At 32.8% G+C, this 26048-nt stretch overlaps 1 protein-coding gene across 1 annotated transcript; it reads right to left on the reverse strand.

The window, feature by feature from the left end:
• Positions 1–50: 50 nt before the first annotated feature.
• LOC132748440 (WD repeat-containing protein 64-like) lies at positions 51–26048 on the reverse strand (the record flags this gene model as incomplete). Its single annotated transcript, XM_060738054.1, has 19 exons — positions 51–564; positions 6137–6307; positions 9004–9087; positions 9427–9507; positions 15581–15686; positions 16624–16715; positions 17302–17419; positions 17861–18035; positions 18541–18646; positions 19021–19199; positions 19615–19693; positions 20003–20099; positions 20347–20487; positions 21647–21771; positions 22241–22501; positions 23498–23661; positions 24507–24690; positions 25237–25410; positions 25872–26048. Coding segments are annotated over 19 exons (2655 nt in total), but the record flags the coding sequence as incomplete, so codon positions are not given.

Consider the following 26048-nt stretch of genomic DNA (forward strand, 5'->3'; position numbering starts at 1 on the left):
TGCATTATCAATAAGCAAAAATGGGATTTGTTAAACTCATATTCATTCATTTTTCAAACATAAAGATGCTTTTTTCACCCATAGTCATAATTCACTTTCAAACAGTACTTGAATATTTTGTTTTCTTTTCAAATAAAGTTGGTGTAAAAGATTTGATCACAATGACATAAAAAAATCACCAGTACACATATATTCTAAACTTTGTGTGCATATGATTTCCATAGTTAACTAGTCCAAAACGTTTAAAAAGTCCAAAACGTTGAACAAGTCCAAAATGTTCAACAAGTCCAAAATGTTCAACAAGTCCAAAACATTCAAAAAGTCCAAATTTGTTTAGCAAGTCTAAATTCAGTCAGTAACTAGTAAGGACTTGCCAGCATTTTGTTATATTTAATCAATTTTGAAATTAAAATAAAGCTATTTCTATGGTAACTGTCTAGATGATGATGGGGTTGTGGTGATGGTTGGAAGCATTGGTGTTCCTGTTGATAGACTCACAACTGATGACCTGCCCATCGAACTTGCCTTCCCAAACACCGACCTTCTACGTGGACTCACTGCAAACTGTAATACAAAATTTTATATTTTAACATTATTATAAAAGAAGAAAATAATGCATACTTATTTAGATAAAAAATTACTGAAAATGTGTTATTTTTTCTTATTACCATGCCCTTAATCTGGTTTATGATATTAACTATGCATGATTAAATTATGCCATGAATAGTTTTTTTGTGAGATACTGTGAAAATTCAACAGTACTTATCAATATTTGATATGTTTTATGGTTAGTATACATTTAAATTTTTTCTGGAACAGGAAAATATAAAAGTATGAAATTATGACAAACAATGACTTTGATGTGTTTTAAATAGGTACTTAAGTCGCAATACTTTAAAAAAAAGTCGTAAATTATATTTATTGAAGAAAATCATTAACAAAACATGAAATCTTAAGTTGTTTTAATTCACAATCAATATAGCTCCAAATTATAAACAAAAGTTATCAATAATTATGACATTGCAATACTCATTTTCTATTTCTGACAACACCAATTTTAAATAATAATTTCACAACAATCTTTATGCACAACACACTTTATCTGAACAAGCAATTAAAAAAAATCAAAATCATACCAACAATAAGCACATTTTCCATCACTGCACAAACATTTTCTAAATTTTATGCTCGATTCATTTTGTTTTAACAAAACAATCACAGAAAATAAATCTCAGTGAAACATAAAAAACAACAGAGATGCTTTGTAACGACATTGTCATACAACATAATAGCAAAATTGTTGACATTTTTAATTTTAAATAAAACACTTTAAAACCATAAACTTATTTGAAAATGAGAAACTGCTGCTGGCATTTAAGTAAAAGAATTGGTAAGATGTTGAATGTGCGCTTATATTGAACTTATTTAACTCCTTAAAGATAGGACAGAATACTTATCATGTTATAAGAATTGCAAGCTCTTTTTAAAACACCCAAGAAGGTATCAGATATGGAAAGAAACAAAGTTGGCCGAATTCGTGCAAACTCAATGTTTGCCTACTATGTGATATATGCAATGAAACACTTTTATTTTGCTCTAAATTCAAGTCTGTTTCCTCCTAATAATTTCCTGTAACACACCTATTATGATTTAATACTGCACCCAGTGCCTTTATTGCACAAGCTACTGTAAGTACCATTATATGAAAAATTTTAAAACCCCTTTTTATGGTTTATCATCAGAGATTATTTGAGTACAGTTTTCCTTTAGAGCTAGAACCATATTGTGGACACAGGTTTGGCCATATTGTATTGTGGCTACGGAAATGGCCAAATTGTGGCTACCGTTTGGCAATGTTGTAGCTACTAAATTGGCCATAGTGTGGCTACAGAATTGGCCATATTGTAGCTACAGAAGTATCCATACTGTGGCTACAGAATTAGCCATATTGTAGCTGCAGAAATTGCCATATTGGGACAAAAGAATAAGCCATATTTAAGCTACATGTTTGGCCATATTGTGGCTACAGAATTAGCCATATTGTAGCTACAGAATTGGCCATATTGTGGCTACAGAATTGGCCATATTGTAGCTACAGGTTTGGCCATATTTTAGCTACAGAATTAGCCATATTGTAGCAACAGATTAGGCCATAATGTAGCTACAGAATTGGCCATATTGTGGCGACAGAAATGGCCATATTGTGGCTACAGAATAGACCATATTGTAGATACAGAATTGGCCATATTATAGCTACAGAATTGGCCATATTGGGGCTACAGAATTGACCATATTTTAGCTACAGAATTGGCAATATTGTGGCTACAGAATTGACCATATTGTAGCTACAGAATTGGCCAAATTGTGGCTACAGAATTGGCCATATTGTGGCTACAGAATTGGCCATCATTGCAGCTACATTGAATTGGCCATATTGTGGGCTACAGAATTGGCCATATTGTGGCTACAGAATTGGCTATATGTAGCTACAGAATTGGTCATATTGTGGGCTACAGATTGGGCTATATTGTAGCTACAGATTGGTCATTTGTAGCTACCAGAATTGGCCATATTGTAGCTACAGAATTGTGGCCATATTGTGTGCTACAAGAATCTGGCCATATTGTTAGCTACAGAATTAAGCCATATTGTAGCTACAGAATTGCCATATTGTAGCTAGATGTTTGGCCATATTGTGGTACAGAATTAGCCATATTATAGCTACAGAATTGGCCATATTGTAGCTACAGAATTGGCCAATATTGTTGGCAACAGAACTGGCCATATTGTAGCTTACAGAAATAAGCCATATATTGTGGCTACAGAATTGGCCATATTGTAGCTACATAAATTGGCCATATTTGTCGGCTACAGAATTTCTTATATTGTAGCTACAGAATTGGTCATAATTTGTAGCTACAGATTGGCCATATTTGTGGGCTACAGAACTGGCCATATTGTAGCTACAGAATTAGCCATATTGTGGCTACATAATTGGCCATATTGTAGCTACATAATTGGCCATATTGTGGCTACAGAATTGGCTATAATTGTAGCTACAGAATTGGTCATATTGTTAGCTACAGAATTGGCCATATTGTGGCTACAGAACTGGCCATATTGTAGCTACAGAATTAGCCATATTGTGGCTACAGAATTGGCCATATTGTAGCTACATAATTGGCCATATTGTGGCTACAGAATTGATCATATAATATGGTTACAATATGATATTGTAGCTACAGCATTGGCCATATTGTAGCTACAGAATTGGCCATATTGTGGCAACAGAATTGGCCATTTGTGGCTACAGAATTGACCATATTGTAGCTACAGAATTGGCCATATTGTGCCTACGGAATTGGCCATAATTATTGTGACTACAGAATAGGCCATAATTATTGTGGTTACAGAATTAGCCATATTGTAGCTACAGAATTGGCCATATTGTAGCTATAGAAATGGCCATATTGTGGCTACAGAATTGGCCATATTGTGGCTACAGAATTAGCCATATTGTGGCTAGCAGAATTGGCCATATTGTAGCTATAGAAATGGCCATCATTGTAGCTACAGAATTGGCCATATTGTAGCTACAAGAATTGGCCATCATTGTAGCTACAGACTGGCCCATATTGTAGCTTACAGAATTGACCATTTTGTCGGCTTAACGAGAATTGATACCATATTGTAGCTTTACCAGAATTGCCCCATATTTGGGCCTATAGAATTAGCCATATTGTAGCTCAGGTTTGGCCATATTGTGGCTACAGAATTAGCCATAGTTTGTAAATACAGAATTAGCCATGATTGAAGCTACAGGCTTGGCCATAATGTAAGCTACAGAATTGGTCATATTATGGCTAGGGCAGATGTGGCCATATTGGGGCTACTAGATGTGCCATATTCACAATAGAAATGTTGTTCATCATTGCACGGATGCCTCCATGCACCCAAAATCAATAGGCTTTAATTATTTTTTTTCATTTTTAAGTTCAAAGCTCTTAAAACTTTTCAAATGTAACACAACTATTTCTATAAAATGTTCTATATGCACTGAATATTCAGTCTAAACCTTTAAATAAAGTCATAGCTATTTGTAGCCAAATAATGGCTAAAGTAAGTATCTGAACGTGTATAAGTTCTAAAATTTTTCCAACATTAGGAAGATAATTGTTTAAAATCATTGAACTATCAATCTCAAACATAATCAATACCTTATTCCTAAGATGTATCTATATATTTTCAAAGTGAATATGTGGACATATTACCTTGGCCACAAATAAAATCATCAAACCATGACCAAGATTCCAAATTGACCTACCAATCCTAAGATCATTAATCCATATGTCAAATTTAAGTTGAATATGTAACACTGTTGGGTAGATAATGAACAGAATGTAAATTTCAATATTATTTTCAAAGTTGATAAGGGGCATTACTCTGCCAAAAACTTTTAACCAGACCAAACTCAACTTGGCCTGGGCATTCCAAAAACATATTCCATATGTCAAATTTTGAGTTTGAATGTGTTGAACTATTGGGAGATAATAAACGGAAACTGAAAATTTCATATTATTTTCAAAGTAAAAGGGGCATAACTCTGCAAAAATCATCGAACACGACCAAAAATTCGAACTTGACCTGTATTTTCTCATGACATATCCATATGTCAAGTTTGATGTTGAATGTGTTGAACTATTGGGGAGATAATAAACGGAAACTGAAAATTTCATATTATTTTCAAAGTAAAAGGAGCATAATCCTGCCAAAAATCATCATCAACCATCGAACCAAAAATTTCGATAACTTTGACGCTGTATTTTCTCATGACATTATCCATCTGTCAAAGTTTTGAGTTGAATGTGTTGACTCGTTTGGGGAGATAAGCACGGACAATCTGAATATTCATATTAATTTCAAAAAGTAAACTATGGGCAAACCTCTGCCAAAAATCATCCGAACCATGAACAATTCGTACTGACGATCTCATGACATGCCATTCCTGGTCAAAAATTTGAGTTGAATGTGTGCAACCGTTCTTAAGATAATGAACGGAAACTGATGATGACGGAATGACAGAATGACAGAAGGATGGAAGGACGGAAGTATGGAAGGACGGAATGACGGAACAGGGTAACACTATATGCCCCGGCCATTACATGGCGGGGGCATAATGACATCAACCATAACTAAAATTATCTCAAAATTTGCAAACAACAATTCTAAATATAATTCAAACAAATTTCTCAATGCAAGGCAATATCTTCACATCATTTTTTTATGCAATGCTTTACAAATTCACAACATATAACAGCAGCACACAACAAAAATTACTTAATTATTTGATGACTCATCCTACATAAAAAAATCACATAAAAACATCCAATTAGCAAATACAATTCTTCATAATCTACTTTCTATTTCCTATTATTAGTCTAAAGTTTAGTCAATCAAACTTGAGAAAATATTAAACCATGCAAAAATGTATGTATATTATTCAATTAAATATTATGGGCAAGAATGAAAACTGGAAAAAATCAATAAAAATTGAATCAATCAATCAATCAATCAATCAATTTCATGAATCTTATTTCTATCTGCTCTGTACGGTAACAGCCAATAAGTTACACCAATTTCAAATATCATTTCACTTTGTAATCTTTTAAAGTTACAACAGGGGCAATGACTCTTGTTACAATATACAATTTTTCTTAGCTCAGACTGACACCTATTATTCAGGTGAATGTGATTTATGGGATACTCTGAAAAGGCTGAAAAGGAATTGTTGTGGACACTTAATATTTAAACTAGCTATAGCGCTAGCCTGCTCCTTTAAATACCTTCTGCAATAATAACTTGCTAACATCACCAGTATGGAGTCAGGCTATTATACACATCAAAGCAGCCTGACTTCATAATGCATATTTTGATCTTTTTGCTACACAGTTATATTTTGATCTGTTTGCTACACAGTTATTGTAAATGTTTGATGGACTTAATTCAGAGCAAAGCAAGTCCGTTAATTATTATATTATTGAGCAGGGAAAGGGGTTGAGAGGGGTGTAAGTAATATATCTACCAAGACCCAGGGTGTTTCTACAGCATCTACAGGGTGTGTACGTTCTTTACTTACCGACGTCGAACTGCCTTCCTTATTAACTTTCACCTTTTGTTTGTCCTGCATTTGAAGATAAAGTTTTTGCATTCTTGGATGACGCTGGGATGCGGGGGTTGAGAAGCGAGAGTTAGAATTAGTCATCACACCGCGGCGATCTCGGAGGTTAGGTTGTTGAGCAGTAGATCGCTAGAGGTATTATAGAGAGATAGAACACACTGCACACGGGGTTAACACACACATATTACACACTACCATTAACATATAACATATAACTACATTTATACATATTTCAAACTGCAAATCATAAACTAAAAATCACTTTTTTTTCATGTATCTTCTACAAAGAAAATTTAAGTACTTGATAGTAAAGCATTAGAAGCACTATGGAAAAAAATAAACAAAGTTCAGTAAAAGATAATTGCAAAAAGACTTTAATATCGTTAAAATAATATTGCATTTTCTACTATAATCTAGAACTGTTTCTTAAGAGTTTTAACAGATGATACAGCAAAGATTAGGGTGATAAGCCTAAATTAGAAAAAAAAATATTTAAAGAATGTAGTGTACTGCCAAGTATAATGTATATAATAGATCACTGGTGCTTGCATACATGTATTGTGCCAGGAAAAATTGTGAAATAGATGTATTATATCATAATCAACTAAAGGAAGAAACGATCTAGAATAAGTTATAACAATTTTGAAGTATTATTCTAAATGATTAATTTCACATACGTTGTTTACACACTGTCAATGTGTCAAATAAATAGAGATTTTCTGTTTGTTTTCAGTAAATATCATAATTATGGAATAGACATGTATATTTCACTAAGAAGTGAGATTTTTAAATTATTTACAAAAGCACAAAGACTACGTGAAAATATTTTTTAAAATGCCATTTAAAGGACATGCAGCATAATTATTTCAATATTTACTCAAAGCAAACAAACAAATTTTATATATAAAACCAAATTTTCTATATATCTAACATGCACCTAGCCTAGCCAGACAATTCCGAAAGTGGTGCCAAATTGCACTGATTTACAAGATGTAATTAAAATCTTAAAACTTTGCCTATTCTACTTTGCTTTGTCGTTCAATATATACTAGAAGACCAGGAACCAAAATTTTATTATTCACTCAGTTTCTAACAGCGTGATAAAAACTTGTATCTAAGATATTTACTGTTCTTATTGAAAGACATACATTTTAGTACGCTGATAAGATGCATTATTGAGACTCAAATTTGAAATATAGAATGGATAGTGTGTCCTTTAATTGAATAATACAGAAAAACTGATTGAAAACTTTACAAATTTCTTTTATATTTTGCAATATTTCAAGTTATCTATGGTATATTAGGACAAAAAGGAACACAGAAAACAGATATTAAACAAAATTACAAAACTGATGTGTATGAGTTGTGACAAAAAAACAACAAACAACAACAGCATTCGGCTCCAAACTGTATGTGTGAGATTTAACAATGATGTGGAGTCTAACCTTTGTTTTCTTACAGAAGCTCCTAATACTGTAACCATAGCAATAGAAATGATAGATAATTAGTAAAAGTGCAGAAAGAGCAAGAGTAATGCAAGCATGCAAAATTGTCCAAGAAAATAAGACATATTTGTTCTACCCATGAGACCAGTACAGTCCAAGATCAGCCGACACATCAGTGCCTATCATAATATAGAGCTTGAGTATATACAATGGCAAAAGGATAATTTCATTGACTTTTGAAAGCACTGAAACTTAATTTTATACTTTCATTAAGCCAAATTTAGCTAAAATCAACTGACATCAGTCAGTCAGATGAGAATTAACAGTTTATTTAAATATAGTGTTTTTGTGGTATAGTGTCATTTTGTGGTAGTTTACAATTCATCACGAGACAATCCTCCACAATTATGTCATTATTTTATTTTTGAAATATGTTATGCATAATCATATAAGTCAAAATTACAGAAAAAAGAAGTAAGGTATATTTGTGAACTGGAGGAACTACAAGAGTCTACTAGATTATAAAACATCCTATGATCCTATATAGCTATTAACATGCAGTATATAGACCAGAAAAGTGTAAAAAGCATGAAAATATAAAACTATGCACAAAACTAAAATATTGAGGAAATTTTTCTTTTCATGAAACATACACTTTATATATACATTTTTGTGTTATAAACTTAAATAATTGTAAATCAGTTTTGCTATTTAATATCATGGTTAAAAAAATCAATGACAATTACAACTTTCAGACTAATCTGAAAGGTAAGACCATCTTAAATCTACATAATCAGATATTTTGATGACATCATATTTCAAATTATAGATAAATATATATAAATTGTATGTAATGATGAAATCAAACTATAAACTTAATAGATGATTTAAACATGTTATCATCTTTCAATTGGTGTACAAATTAATCCCTAGTTTTGGAACATATTCTCCAATTATCAGATATTGTCTCCATGACAATATGTTTATTTATTTATTTTTTTTGGTTGGGTATTATGTCCAAGGTCATAAGGCAACTTTCCAGATTTAATAGTGGAGGAGACCTCAGGTGCCCTTCCCAGCATTATTTCAGGCACCTGAGTAGAACCACTGATGTTCCATAACCTAGCTTGATAGCTTCCTCACATGAAAGAATGAGAGTCACAGGAAGGATTCAAACTGGCAGCAATGAGAAGCAAGTGGTTCAAAGTCAGACCTTAACCACTTGGTCACAGACATACCAACATCATGCTCGATAAGAAATAATCACTTATCCACATAAATATAATTCTCACACTAAGAAATTTGCAACTATGAATTTCACTTATCTTTCTTTGCAAAAAAGATAAATTAAATAAGATTTTTTTGAGTAAATTAGCTCACCTTTGGTTGAGGTCCATCTGTTACATCTACGTGACTTCTAAAGGAACCCAGAGGGGGTGTCTTAGGCACATCTGGGGTTCGCACCTGTAAAATTTTGTAATTTTCTCAAATTATTTGAGGAAAAAAAAACTTGCAAATCATTTTCAAAACATTTAAGTTAATTATTTCAAATTAACTTTCATAATGGAAAATATTTGTCTGCATGCTTTGTAGGTATAAGCATGAATTTTAAGGTACAGGTACATTGTATTTCTGTATTGAAACAATAAGACATGTGCCATTTAAGTCACAAGTAATATACATGTATATGTCAATAAGAAACAAGAAATCCTCTAAAAAGACTAGACATGGCCTTACTAATAGGTTTAGTTATTTATTTTACAATAGCCAAAAGACACAAAATTTTATTGTATTTTAATTTACCCTGTATACAGGAAGAGCTCTAAATACAGCACCATCTCTCTTCTTCCCAGGAGCAACACCCTCTAAATGGTAATTGTATGCCTGCAATGAAATATTTAACTATTTATAGTACTTTTTGTCAAATTTATTGTTTCGTTTCTTCACAGTCATAAAATTATGATTTTATATCTGGGATAAAAACAAGTTGTATTTTGTTCTTCAAGTATAGTGGTATTTCACTCATACCAATGGGCAGTTTTCTAAAAAGTATTTTTGAATTTTGCATCAGTACTTTTATGTTGTTGTTTTTTTTGAGTGAGACTAAAAAAAGGATTGGAGCACCACACTAAATACCGTATTCTGGTATAAACCGGACAAGGCGCTTGAATGATAAAATGCTAAAATCTTGCCTTTTTACCCAACGGAATGAACTTTAATAGGTCTAATTCATCTTTTCACACCGATTTAGGTATGATAATGAATGAAACATGTAAATATCGGCGAAAAAAACGATATTTGTCTTTTTTGTGATCATGATTTCTGCAAGCGTCTAGAGGTACTGCTCCAATCCTGTATTGAGTTAAATCCGTTTTTTTTTTCACTCCAATAGCTTCTTCTGCACATAATTATATCTAAACTTCCAAATTCTACACATTTATTTTTTAAAAAGCAGTGGAGAACAAATTGTAATCTTTAAAATTAACAAGAGCTGTCACAGGAGACAGGGAAGCTCAACTAATTAAATAATGGATGCAGTAAAGAAGACAAAACTATGAAAGAAAAATCAATTATGATATAAATATATTTCTTCTAATGACAAGAAGTTATAGTTGTTAACAAAAATTCCAAGTTCAAGGGGGAATAATTCTGGAAAGAGTCAAACTACAGTTATGGACCTTGTCACACAACAAGTGTGTAATGACAAGAAATAAAAAATTTGAAGTTTGAAGTAGATACCTTAAAAAGTAAAGAAGTTATAAAATTTCTTAAAGAAAAATCTAAGTTCAAAAGGAGATAAATCTGAAAATATTGCTTCAAGAGTTATGAACCTTGTCACATAAGATGTGGTTGAAGATAAGTATTATGTAATTGAAGTTTGAGGTAAACACCTTTAAAACTAAAGAAATTATAGTAAAAAATAACATTTTTCAAGTAAAAAAATCTCAGTTAATGGGGAGATAATTCTAGCAATATTGGTGCTAGTGTTATGAACTTTGTTACATAATACAGTCTAACTTGCCCATGCGACCACATGTATTAAGCAACTTTTGTCTTATGCGGCCACTTTCAATTCCCCCTGTTCATTTTCTCTCTATATCTTTAATGTATTAAGCGACTTTTGCTCAACGCGACCAACGACCGCTAATTAGTCAGCTTATTGAGATCAATCTTTTCATTAAACGACCACTTTTACCTGTCATGTAATTGTGTTTTTAGAGAACGCTGCCTCGTAATGTCACAAGTGTCAACAATCAAAACACAATATATAAATGTGTGAAAAACTCTATTTGCCAAACCGTTTTTGTGTATGAAAATAAAGGTATGAAAATAAAGGTAAGTATATGTGTGACGTGTATTATCCAATGATATCGATAAAACAATGCAACGCTCCGCCCCTACTTAGATGGTGTATACGCTTAGCTGTTGATATTAAGACTGCATTGAATTGACCTTGAACTTGATCAGTAATTAAATTAATCGTTACAATCAGATGTAGTTTGTTTATTTCAAATGAAAAATGCACAACAGAAAAAAAGCTTCACTTATCAGGGTTTTCGTGTTGGAGACAAGGAAATACAACGGAGAAGTTCAAAAAATTCTGGAAAAATGTCAAACATGTACGTAATGGATAAAAACTGATCTGTCAATAAATACCTGAAAGTTAATCGTTTACATTAGCATCCATTTAGATTATCAGAGCGTTCTAATTATTAAACATTTATATAAATGAAGTTGAAAAACATTCCCACCGCAAAAGGAAGATGTCATGTATAAATTTTGACATTTTATCATGCTTTGTTTTAAGAGACCGTTTCATTAAGCAGCCGTTTTGGGTGTTTCCCTTGCGCGGTCGCTTAATACAAGTTCTGACTGTATATGGTTAATGATAAGGAACATATATTTGAAGAATGAAGTTGATCCCTTAAGAAATAAAGAAGTAACAGTAAAAAATTAATATTGTTTAAGGAAAATTTTAAGTTCAAGGGGAGATAATCTGAAAATATTGATGCTAGAGTTATGAACCTTTGTCACATAAGATGTGGTTAATAATAAGGAACATAATTATATTTAAAGTATGAATGTAGTCCCTTAAAACACAAATGCCCCTGGCTCCGATTCTTGTAAGTAGCAATATTTCAAAAAATGTTTACCCATTCACTCAGTTATGGACAGAAACATTGCCAAACAAGAACATGTTTGTTAAACACAAATGCCCCCGGCTCAGATTCTTGTCAGTAGCAATATTTCAAAAAATGTTTACCCATTCACTCAGTTATGGACAGAAAAATTGCCAAAATATTGTAAACACAAGTTATATAGCTTGACAAAGTCATGGCATTTTGTAATTGTGAAAAATATAAGTTGCCAAGTCATTGCTCTGACTTGTGAAGTTGAAAAATATTCAACTTCATGCAAGTTATCTTCCTACCAAATATGAAATACATCTGTCAATAAATAAAGGCTGTATGGGCAAAAGTGTAAACATCTATTTTAAGCACTGGTGACCTTGACCAAACTGACCCCTAACTCTATCCAAAAGAAGAATACCATGTAAGTTATCTTCCTACCAAATATAAATACATCTGTCAATAAATAAAGGCTGTATGGGCAAAAGTGTAAAAATCTATTTTTAGCACTGGTGACCTTGACCCAACTGACCCCTTACTCCATCCAAAGGAAGAATACCATGCAAGTTATCTTCCTACCAAATATAAAATACATCTGTCAATAAATAAAAGCTGTATGGACAAAAGTGTAAAAATCTATTTTTAGCACAAGTGACCTTGACCCACTGATCCCTACCCCAAACAAAAGGATGAATACCATGCAAGTTATCTTCCTACCAAATATAAAATATATCTGTCACTTAATAAAGGCTGTATGAGCAAAAGTGTAAAAATCTATTTTTAGCACTGGTGACCTTGACCCAACTGACCACTACCTCCATCAAAGTTTATGTTTCTATCAATTACAAATAACATCTGTCTATAGAATAAGGTTAATACACCTGTAAAAATCTATTTTTAACATTGGTGACCTTGACATTGGTACCATTGACCCAAATGACCCCTAACTACACCCAAAAAAGGAGGACCTCCCTTGGCATGTTTGTATTAAACTTAGACATCAACAAAAAAATAAAGGCTGTATGAGCAAGAATATTTATATTTATTTTTTAAACCAGTGACCTTGACCTTGACCCTAGAGACCGCTTACTCCACAAAAAATTAGAGGACCATCAAAGGTATCCACCTACTAAATATGAAAGATATCATTAAAGAAATTAAGCAATTAGGAGAAATTTAAGATAAATCCAACTTGCCGAAATAGGTTAACCAGACAAGGCCCTATTTTCAAAGTGAAAAAAGGGAAATAACTGGGAAATATGGATGACACAGTTATATAACTTTGCAATATCATGTACTTTGTATTGATAAGTAAGTGTGGAAATTATAAAGCCATTAGTAAAGATTGAACTTAAGATATTTCCAACTTGCCGTTTTAGGTTAAACGGACGGACAGACGGACGGACGGTTCAATTACTATATGCCCGGGGGCATAAAAATTGTAAACACATGTTATATAGCTTGACAAAGTCATAGCATTTTGTAATTGTGAAATATATAAGTTGCCAAGTCATTGCTATGACTTGTGAAGTGAAAAATATTCAACTTTATCAAATATATATAAATGTAAGAAATCTATACTTGGCACCCACTGACACCTATAGAATATCATGCAAGTTATCTTCCTACCAAATATGATATACACCTGTCAATAAATAAAGGCTGAATGGGCAAAAATGTTAAAATCTATTTTGAGCATTGATGACCTTGACCCAACTGACCCCTTACTCCATCCAAAGGAAGAATAACATGCAAGTTATCTTCCAACCAAATATGAAATAAAGCTGTCAATAAATATAGGCTGTATGCGCAAAAGTGTAAAAATCTATTTTAAGCACTTGTGACCTTGACCAAACTAACCCCTAACTCCATCCAAAGTAAGAATAACATGCAAGTTATCTTCCTACCAAATATGAAATACACCTGTCAATAAATAAAGGCTGTATGGACAAAAGTGTAAAAATCTATTTTTAGCACTAGTGACCTTGACACACTGATCCCTAACTCAATCAAAAGGAAGAATACCATGCAAGTTATCTTCCTATCAAATATGAAAAACACCTGTCAATAAATAAAGCCTGTATGGGCAAAAGTGTAAAAATCTATTTTTAGCACAAGTGACCTTGACCCACTGATCCCTACCCCAATCAAAAGGATGAATACCATGCAAGTTATCTTCCTACCAAATATGAAATATATCTGTCAATAAATAAAGGCTGTATGAGCAAAAGTGTAAAAATCTATTTTTAGCACTGGTGACCTTGACCCAACTGACCACTAACTCCATCAAATTTTATGTTCCTATCAATTATAAATGACATCTGTCTATAGAATATGGTTAATACACCTGTAAAAATGTAAAAATCTATTTTTAACATTGGTGACCTTGACATTGGTGACATTGACCTTGACCCAAAAGACCCCTTACTATACCCAAAGAAGGAGGACCTCCCTTGGCATGTTTGTATTAAACATGAAAGACATCAACCAAAAAATAAAGGCTGTATGAGCAAAAATGTTTAAATTTATTTTCAAAACCAGTGACCTTGACCCTAGAGACCACTTACCCCACAAAAAATTAGAGGACCATTAAAGGTATCCACCTACCAAATAAGCAGGATATCATTAAATAAATTAAGAAATTAAGAGAAATTTACAATAAATCAAACTTGCCGGAATAGGTTAACCAGACAAGGTCCTATTTTCAAAGTGAAAAAAGGGAAATAACTGGGAAATATGGATGACACAGTTATATAACTTGGCAATATCATGTACTTTGTATTGATAAGTAAGTGTGGAAATTATGAAGCCATTAGTATAGATAGAACTTAAGATATTTCCAACTTGCCGTTTTAGGTTAACCATTATTCATTTTCTAAGAACTGAAAAGGGCAATAACTTGGTAAATATGGAAGCCATAGTTATGTAACTTGACCAGATCATGTACTTTGTATTGATTAGTAAGTGTGTAAACTAAGAAGCCATTGGTACAGGTAGAACTTAAGAAAAATCCAACTTGCCGTTCTAGGTTAACCTCGTACGGACGGCTGTCCGGCCGAAATGGAACAAGGGGCCTTTTCTTTTGTTATTTTCTATTGCTTAATAGAGGGCCAATGGCCCCTTACTCTATTGTTACGGAATGAATTCTATTGTTCTCCTTTGTTCTGTTTACAGTTAGATGGCCCCCTATCCCTATTCGGTAGTGCAGACGGACGGACGGACGGACAGACGGACGGACGTTTCAATTACTATATGCCCGGGAGCATAAAAATAAAGAATTTACAGTAACAAATAATATTTTTTATGGAAAATTCTAAGGTCAAGGGCAGATAAATCTGAAAATATTGGTGCTAGAGTTATGAACCTTGTCACATAAGATGTGGTTGATGATAAGGAACATATATTTGAAGTTGATCCCTTAAAAAAATCAAGAAGTAACAGTAAAAAATAATATTTTTTAAGGAAAATCTAAGTTCAAGGGGAGATAAATCTGAAAATATTGGTGCTAGAGTTAAGAATTTTATCACATTAGATGCGGTTGATTATAATGAACATATATTTGAAGTTTGAAGTTGATACCATAAGAAATGAAAAAGTTTTAATGAAAAATATTTTTCTGCACCAAAACTTTAATCTGAAATCTGGATGCGGACGCGGGGGCGAGTAGTCGTATAGTCAAGCTAAAAAGGAAGGAGAGAAATAAAAATATTTCTCCTATATTCTTGTGTTGTACCTTAACTGTATCAAAGAAAAGCTTAAATTTCAAAAACATACATAATAATTTTTATCACAGAATATAAACTGTAACAAAATCGTTTATTACAAACCTTTGGTTTTATTAAAGCTTCAAAGAATTTCATATCTTGAGGATCCAAAGGTTTCTTCTTTTCTTGTCCTTGTTTTATGTAAGCTGATCTCTTAAATGGTTGCCATCTGTAACAATTTGAACAAACTTATTTTCATTCTTCAGAAAATTGCAAAACAAAAATTAAATATCTTAATTTACATAATAGGATCTATCACATTCAAAACATTATTATTAAATTATATTACATTATTAATATACATATACAATGTACATGTCTACAACTTTTTTTTCCAGCTGAGAATTTGTCTCAAGCAAGAAAGTTTGTGTGAGTGACAACGAAAGGCGACAATAGTCTTGAGCAGATTGGTTCGGATCTTTTATCTCTGTTATTTGCCATTTCACAAAATTAGTGCAGAGCACAAATGACCATCATTTTAACATTTAATCTGCTGACAGCAACTGATACTACTAAGCAGACCAGATTTAGCCATTACATTCTTGCTGACTCATTATGGTCTGCAATGTTCACTATTCAGTCATTTCAGAATTTTTGAATTTTCCCTAAAACTGATAAATGGTATTGTGCGCGCTTACAGATGGACAGTCAGGGCGAAAAAAAACCTTCTTTGTAGAGGCCGAATATAGGCTGCTTTCCCAACCAAACTAGCCCCTTTTTTTCCCCAGTTTGGTCCTCAAAATTCCCCAGTCTTTTGAAATTTTGCCCAGAATTTAGAACAAAATTAAATGATGGTGTTGAATTAAGGTCTTTTACTGCCTTATTAGTATTTTCAAGTGCTTTTTGCTTTTCTATTTTGAAGAACTTGTTAAAATTTTGTGTTAAATTTCAGACCTTTTATCCCAAAGTATGCCAAAATCATGAATATTTCCCCAAGAAAAAGGCTGAGACCCCTTCCCCAAAAATTGTGTTTTGGCCCTGACAGTTATTTTAAGATAATTCACATGGTAAGGATTAATAAATCTGCTAATATGCTAAATAAACATTCCGCAACTTTAAGGTCAATTTCTTTAAAATAATATCTGAAATTTAACAAGAAAACTTACCTATCTTCATCAAAGATAAGTGGATACTCGTATTTCTGTACTGGTCTTATCTTCTGTATGGCACTCTTTGTTTTAACTGGGGCTAACGGACCCTTAAATTACAAGAAAACTTGACTATTAGAACAATGAACAATGAGTAGACTGACTCCATTGTTTCAGTTTTACACGTTTTGAAGTATATGAAGGAATTGTTTAGATGTACATTTATTACAAGAAAATTTTTTTTATTTCAATTTGTACTTACGCTTTTTTTTGTATGTTGTACATAATGTTCATTATTATCTTTCTTACATCTAGAACAGGAATGTTTTGCAATATATATTGCTAGTTTAAAACATTTATAAAGATAGATATGTTTTGTTTATCTGGTTTTGAGCTGTTTTAACACATTTTTGGTAATCTCTCAGTGGTTGATCCAGTTCACCAGCTTTTCTGGATAGCTAACCAGTAATATCAACTTCTCCACAAGTAACAGACTACTGATCCTATATGATTGCTGAATCAGTGTTGAGAGGCAAATGACCATAAAACATAAAGTCTGAGATCAACTGTCATGTAGAAATTACGCCCTGCCCAAGAATTTAACCTATGATTCATGGATTAGAAATCCAATGCTCTCCCTATTGAACTAAGCAGGTAACCTAAACAAACCCAGTTATAAGACATTTATTTATGTACCTCTGTGATGTCATAAGGTAACGTTGGTGTACCAGCTTTCTCCTCCGAAGTTGGGAAGCTGAAGATTCTATGCTGTCCGAAAAATCCAACAAAACGTCCTTTCCTTCCCCACCATACTCTATCAACAAGAACAATATACTTAAAATACAGTGTCTTCAATTAAAAATGTAACATCAGGTAATAAATAATGATTTTATGTCACCTGTATTTGATTAAATGTTTCGATTTCAATTTATTCCTTTAGTAAAAACTGGTTGATATGATTTATCATCATACTTTCACATCAGGGAATAATATTTTTTTATACATAAAATGTTTTTAACATATTAAACTGCCAATAAACACTGGCTGTTCTTTTTTACATGACTATACTTCCTCAGATAAAATAGTTAATGCATTGATATTTTCTGTTCTGTTATGCTTTCCTTTGTTTATAATGCTACAATAACATCTTGCAGACACTATGATGGCAGGTTTTGAATTTCATCTTTTTCCATATATGTTTCCTATGTACTGGTACTTAAAAAAAACCCCAAAAAAACCGAAACTGTCAACTTACCTTGCTGAGCCATCAGTTGATGCAGAAAGAATCGCTTTCACTGAGTCGATAAAATGAAGGGAGACAACTTTAGTAAGATGAGCTCTCCAACATATCACTTGCTTCACAAGATCTGGTTCCTCAGATTCTGGATTCCTCAAAAACTTTCCAATATCCCATAATGTCAAATAACCCTCTGTAGTAAACAATTTGTAGTTTGAAAGTATTATATGAGAATATTGCACTGAACAAAATATTTATTATAAAAAATTTTAACCCTTACCAATGTTAGGTTTGAGAAATGCACTTGTAATGTCTTGTTTTAAGAACTGTGAACTGCTACCATTAATGACGTAAGCGATTCAAAGGTCAAAATAATGATACAAAAGAAATTTAAAGTACAATGTACAAATAGCAACTTTCCAGCCTTGCTGTTGAAGAAAGATCTAAGGTTATTGTATTTTGCAGAACCATCACTTTTTGTTATTTAGCATGTTATATTGGTGGGTAGCTTCTTTGCATAATACATGAAGCAATTAAAAGTTCTTTTTTTCAGATTCCAGGTGCAAGTATTTCTAAATAAGGAACCCACAGAGGCTCAAAATATATTTTTTTGAAGAAATTTTAAAAAAGGCATTCATCAAATCATTAGGAAATCTAATATGCCAATTTACAGACATATATAATACAGATAGACTTACTATGATCTCCAGTCACCATTATATTACAGTCGGCATCATGACATATTGCCGTGACAGCAGTTCCCTGTCTCCTAGTTACCGCAGTTATCTCACGTAATACATCTCCCTGAAATATGCAAATATATGTATCTTTATCTAGTTATTATCCTGGGGTGGTTGTTCAGGGGAGGGTTTTTTGTTTTATAAATATTTCATGAAAAGGTTACATTTTAAGGCAGTTTTATTTCCATGGTCCTGTTTTAGTGTGATAGCTTAGAGTAAAGCTTTTCTCCTACAGATTCCAAATGAGTTTGTCAGATAACTGAATAAGAAATTGTTTTTATGGGTTTATACTAGAATGTAAGCATACTTAAAGCTTCAAGTATTAATTAAAACTACATGTGTGATAAAACATTTGTAGCATTAACATTTTACTTAAGGGTGTTAAACCTTTTCACAACATAAATATATTTGATATATTTTTTTTAAATCCCAATTTACCTCAGTGTTCCAGAACCTAATATAAGCATCTTGGTGTACAGTAACAATGATCGGGTCATACGTGTCTACGATATATTTGGCAGCGTTTTCACGTTCCCTGATCACCTCGGGATCATCATCTTCATCATGTACACTTTTCTCATCATCTTTCTTTTCTTCTTCATCATCATCCGACTTGTCTGTCAATATAAACATATTTACAGGTGGTTAATTTAGCGATTTGGAAATATTGACAAAAATCGCTAAATTTTCCTCTAGCGTAAAAATTAACCAACCTGTCATTAAATTTCTGAATTCTAAACCAGTATTAAACTGTTTTTGTTGCATGCAACTTGCATCTTCAACACAAGAACTATATACATGTACATGTATACAAAAATAACTGTATTAAGGGGGAATTCTTAACAATAGATATGTTGTTGTTTACAAAATCTTTTACTAATTAATTTAATAATAGCATTACAATTGGGTGCTGAGTTTTTGCATTTTGATAACCAAACCCCTCGCATTAACAATGGACAGTTCCCAAGTCCATTATACAAATATAGAAGGTTAAAGTTTAAACACAGAAAGATGGCAGCAGCACTTAAATACCTTCATTGTCTTCATCTTTGTCCTTCTCTCCTTCATTACCTTCTTTCTCTGCACCTTCTTTTTCTTGCTCTTCACTTTTCTGTTGAATACAAAGTCATAAATATATATAAAAAAACCACTACTTTTTGTCTTTTCTTTTATTTAATTTTGTATCTTATATTTAAATTCATCAAAACTATGGGCTGGAGAATCAATACATTTTATGTCCTCATTTTTCTATGGTCAGAGACAAAAGATTTTAAGTCCCAGCTATGATGTTATAATTAGTTGTGCCCTATTAAGTTACATAATTTTTTTATTTTTAAATTTAGTATGAATATGTAAAGCCAATTTGCTTTAACTTAATCTTAATGAAAAGAAAGATTTTAAGAACCAGCCAATCTTATACCTCTTTATCTGGGGTACCAGATTCAGTCCTGTCTGTAGATGTACCTTTATCTGGATCATCTTCAGCTTTAACACTCTCATGAAAAGATAACTCTTTCCTGTAACAGAAACAAGAAATGATAGAGTGTTTTCCCTTTACTTATATACTTGCTAATTAAGTACATCAATTTAATGACAATGTTAGGAAAAACAAATAGCAAAAGAAATCTTGGTGTGCATACATTATTAACAACAAAATCACACTCAAAAGACAGAAACTTTTAAAGTACTTGTAATGAAAAATTTGCAGTTTTCTTGAATATATTTAAAAGGCTAGCATAATTTTTTGTTAAATTTTCGACTTACTTAATGAAAGCTGGATCTAGTCTCCTAGTTTTATGCACCAATATTTTAATACTGTGTATCCTCTTCTCTTGTGATTTACTGGTACCCCGACTTTGTTGTCGTGAGTTATTTACTGGCTGGTCCCCTTCTGGTAAATGGAATCTTTAATAGAAGAATATTAACACTTTATTTAGCTTGTGACACAAAAAATATTCTTTCATGGAATAAACATTATACAACTGACATCACTTGTATTGGGTGTTCTATTACCCTCATTGGGACATGATATTTATTTCATTATTCAAAACACATCAATATTCTTTTTTTTTGTTGTTGAGTTTATACTACACCAACACAGTATAAGTCATATGGTAAATTTTGAGCTTTACTGGTAGAGGAAGACCTCAGGTACCCTCTTTACATTATTTCAGGCACAAACGGGCACCTGAGTAGAACCACCGACATTCCGTAAGCTAGTTGGATAGCTTTTTCACACGTAGAATCCAATGATGCTTGCGTGGCTGGAACCTTCAGCAGTAAGAGGCAAGTGGTTTGAAGTTAACAACCACTCCACCACAGCACCCCTATGTCAATATTCAAAGATAGACATCTCAACTAATTACTAAAACTCGACCCCCTGCATGGGCATGGTAGGGGCTGTTTGGTAATTTCAGCGGGCCAAAATGTGGTGTTGCTATGTGACATATCATTTGATTACCCTCTGATAGGGTATATACATGAAGTAAATAAATCACGTCAGGTATAATAACAAACATGAACACTGTAAAGTATTCTTCCATTCATGAACAATGGTATGTCTGTAAAATATTCTTCCTTTACAAGGATAGGGTAAACATGGTAGAGGACAGGGTAAAGTAGTCTCTTATAAGACAGGTAAAGTTAGGAGTGAAGTTGAAAACAGAGTAAAATATTCTCTTTTTGCTGAAACATGACAAAGTTGAGTACATGGAACAATATTTTCACATAACAGACATCTGATAATCGCAGTTGAGATCAGGGTAAATATCCTTTTACAGCAGAGACAAGATCAACATGTTTGAAAACTGGGTAACAAAAATCTCTTGTTTGAAAAGAATGATTAACAAATAGAAACAGAATAAAATACCATGATGTATCAACTATTAAATAACTAATCTTAAAAGTTATAATGAAATTTTATTTTTTTCCCAGTCACAAGATAATTTATTTATTTCTTTACTTAATAAATGAAGCTGTTTACCATTAGTGAAAACCTGATTGGGCTTTTTTTTGTTAAACATATCCATATTATTAACAAGGCCTGCTTAAAATGTGTACTTACATTTTATCCACACTAGATTTCTCAATGTCCCATTGTATGATATTGCCATTAGTACAACCAGTTAGAAGTATATTAGTTCCAAAAGTCTGCATACATGAAATCTCATTCCCCATCAACATGTATTCCTGAAAAATATTACAGTCAAATCTGTTTATAAATATAAGGCTATAGAAATTGAAAACGCAAAATTTTTCAATAGGTGATCTTTCTTTTATATTAAAATTGTTCAAATGGAAAACTGAAATGTTTGCCTTCTAAAGCAGGTGTGTGAATTTTTTTTTATATGTGGTCTTATTTCAATGATGGTCTCACAACAGGTTTCTTGTTCTGTTAATTGTTCAAATCGAAATTTGTTGGCCGTCTGCGACAGGTTTTCTATGAGTAATCTTTATTCAGGGGTAATGGCTTAATAGAGTTTTTTAAATTTTATTCATAATTGTTTAATTGGAAACTGAAATGATGGCATTCTTAAACTGTTCTACCTTGTGTGATCTTTATTACAAGGTGGCCTCTCAAAATAGGGTTGTTTTTTTCCCCCAAATAATTGTTCGATTGCCAAAAAATTTTTTTTTTATTTAAAATGTATTTTCCTACCTTTTTGAATAAGTTAGACATTTGATGATTTGACATTCCACGTATTGTCTGAGGCCGACTGGTCTGACTACCATTTTCTTCCTCGGTCATTTTGACCGACTCTTGTCTGGACGTCTGACTTTCTCGACTTATATCGGGCAATGGATCTTGTTTAAACGGGTCATAAGCATTCGATGGAGCAGTTGTAGTAACGTCTTGAGTGTAATAGTAAATGTCATTAAATTCACGAATAACTGGCAAGTCATAGTTCTCGTTTGTATCCTGAAATAACAGTTACCGGGTATATTCAAAAAGAAAGGATGTGTAAATTTTACATATGCTTAAAACCAATCAGCAACAAGTTAAGATTAAAATCCACTTTAAAGAACACTTAAATGAAACATTTTATGAAAAACATTACAGAGGTTCATAAACATTAAGTGTTTCATGGAAATTTGAAATTTTTAAAATAATATATTCTTATCTATTTTCTCAAGTTTAAGCCACATTGTTTAACCCTTTCCCCCATGAGCATATTGTGAAAAATGGCCGTTTTCAGTGAAAAGCCTCCTGTTACAAGTTTAAACTGCTATGAAACTACGAAAAATGATTCAATGCTAATCAAACTTGGCACAAATGTTGACTGGACCATTGCCTTTGTAACAACATGCTCAGTCTTAAATTTCCTGTTACCATGGCAACGAGGGGACATCTCAAAATTGCCAAAAATCACTATTTTGCCTCGATTTTTTCCATCAAAATTTATTTCAAAGTGCTGCAACTTCTCAATGGATTGAGATAGAGTCAAAGGCTTTTCAGCGTTGGTTACAAGTTACCTTATGATTGACCTGGGGTCATTTTTAGCCTCTCACAAGTCCAAAATTTTCTTGGCGATGAGGGGGACTCCGCCCCCCTTCAAACCCCCAAACAGAAGGGGGCACATCCCCCTTCTGGCAACCCCCTGATGTAACATTTGGATAGGGGACGGCGCCGAAAAAGTGGTCACTTTTTTAAACAACATTTCTCAAACAAAAAACAGTGTTTGGAGCCTAAATAGGGCATTTTTTCACTGTTTGAGGCCTCAAAAAAGGGTGGGGGGCAAAAAGCCGTCGAAACACGCTTATATAAGGGAAAAGGTTAAGACACAATCGTAAAAGTCATATCAAAGGTTATCAGACATTTTTCACATTTTACTGATAGGTTGAGAAAAATTGTACATATAGTACTAGATGTTATCTAAAACAGTATTTCAGATATGAAAGAAAAGGGTACACTTACTAAGAGTATTTTAAGTTTATTATTCCATCCTGAGGCTATAAGAACCCTGTCATCCTCTAGTTTAGAGTACATGAGGCCCGTAATACTGAGATCCTCCTCTGATGACCTGCCCTGTCTCTCCTTTATACACTGACCCGAACCAAAATCCCAAATCTTTATTGATCCTGGAAAATGAAAGAAAAAAGTTGTAACAAAATGTATATCTGTATTAAACTTATTTTATGCATATGGTCATATAATGTAATCTAAGCTTGAATAACATTTCAGTATAATAGATTAAGTGTTCCTTTTTTTCAAGATATGCATACAAATTTTTTTCTGCAAGTACATGTACCTGCCAACTTCTCAACCTGAACTATTTGATCCAAAAGCAGAGGACAAATTTATCATGTGAAAGTCATTGTCTTAAACCTTATACTCTTATGTAAAAAAGCTTTGTCTCAGATTAGAATAATTGCAAAATTGTGGTTTTTGTACTTAATTTCTCCTTTTGAAGCAAATTTCTCAAAACTATCCCATTGCAAAACATTTAAGATACAAAAAACAAGTCAAAATGTCACGGTTTAAAGCTTTATAATACTGCAGGTTTTTGATGTTGCTTTTCATTGGATAATCGTTATATGTTTTATATACACTGCTGCTGCCAATTTATAAAGAAATCACATTTATTTCCACTAAAAAAGGAAGTTTGCTGTACAATACATTTTTTATAGAGATTCCTGACAGGTTATATGACAGTATATAAATGGTTGTTTGCATATAACACTATAACACACTTGCCTAGAGGTTCAGGTTATATATACAAACAACCATTTATATAGGGCCATATAACCTATTAAAAATCTTTATATCTAATTATATTCACGGCTGCTGCCAATTTATTAAGATATCACATTTACTTCCCCTAAAAAAGGATGTTTGCTGCATTTACTATTATAAATGTGTTATAAAAATTCCTGACAGGTTATACGGCATCGCCTAGAAAAATCTTTCAAAGAACAAGTTTTACCATCAAAAGCACCACTGGCAAGTCTGTACCCAGATGAATCAAGTGTAAGCGCAGTTATCTCTATACTGTTTTTATGAGCATCAGTTATCGTATACACCAACTTCCCGCTCTCCATCTCCCACACCTTGAGCACTGACTCTGTACATACTGTCACCACCTGACCTAGGTCTTTGTTATATACAAGCTGAAAATCAAAGATAAAACCTTTATCATTGGTTTATATACAATCTATTTAAAGTTTGATTGTGTAGGAAGCTATTAACTTATAGAAACACTTTTGAATCTGTTCCTGGAACCAACAAGTACTGAGCAATGAATGAGTGTAAAGGTTCTTAAGGAAACAACATCTTGTTCTTGAAATGGTTTAAACCAATGTGGCTAGTGATCATTTATGAATGAAAGTCTGAGTCCAAATTGGGTCATGTTTCCTCACATGACATTAGTACTGGAATCAGACTTATAGTGACAGTCCCATGGGCTTGTTCCACCATCAAGCATAAATAATTGTGCAAACTGTACAACACATAATTATATAAGAAAGTGAGAGACCAACATTGAGTCTCCTGTAGGACTCTATGACATGAATGATTTGTTTTAGATCTGACACAGTAAAAGTTATGGTAGTGGAGGGAAAAAAACAACCCGACTTTTGCGAGATGCCCAAATTAAGACAGGACCTGAGACTACAGGACCTGAGACTGTCACAATAATGGCTGAAAAATAAACTAACCTGACTAAGGGGACGGTCATGTGTATGAGGGACCTGCATTGTGTCTTGTACCGCCCTGGTGAGTGGCCAGGAATCTATGACACTAGACCCTGTTAACAACCTCTCATGTTTGTTGTCAAATAACATAGAGTAAATTCTCTTCTCCCCAGGCCTCTCCTCATTGTCCGTAAAAACCTGAAACATTGTCAACATATATTTTAGTTAATGTCAAACTTCGTTAATTCATTATTGTATTTAACGGAAAAATGACAATAGATGTTATTGGGAACTCAGCAAATGTGGGTTTTTCCATGCTAATACCTCGGTACAAACAAACTTTTACCATTGTAGCTTTACGGTGCATAACCAAGTCAGCCTATTGCGCTTCTCTTCTTATTAACTTTTAAAGTTTGTCCCCGGATTAGCTTGGAAAACACAAAATATTCTTTATTCCGGAGTCAGTCTATTCATTATTGTATTTAATGGAAAATTGTCAATTTCAGATTTACAGTAAAATGATAGGCATGTGATTATATAATAATTATATTTAATCTGTCAATATCTATGACAGGTAGTCAATTCCTTGGATAACAATAGGTTTAATAAGATCCTGGATCCTGGGGGTACAAACTGATTTGTGGATTAACGTGGCTTACCTGTAGACTAGTTAGTGTGTGAATATCCCAGACACGAAATACACGTGCAGTAGATAAACTAATAATGTGTTGATCTCTTTCATTGCAACAAATATCAACTATAGTGAACAAGTGGCCCAACAGTTTACCTGAAATAAAAGCGTTTATTATTTTGATTGGTCTCTTTTTATATTTTTT

Source organism: Ruditapes philippinarum, unplaced genomic scaffold, assembly GCF_026571515.1.
Source record: "Ruditapes philippinarum isolate M1 unplaced genomic scaffold, ASM2657151v2 ctg4379_1_1_1_1, whole genome shotgun sequence".
Classification (NCBI taxonomy): domain Eukaryota; kingdom Metazoa; phylum Mollusca; class Bivalvia; order Venerida; family Veneridae; genus Ruditapes; species Ruditapes philippinarum.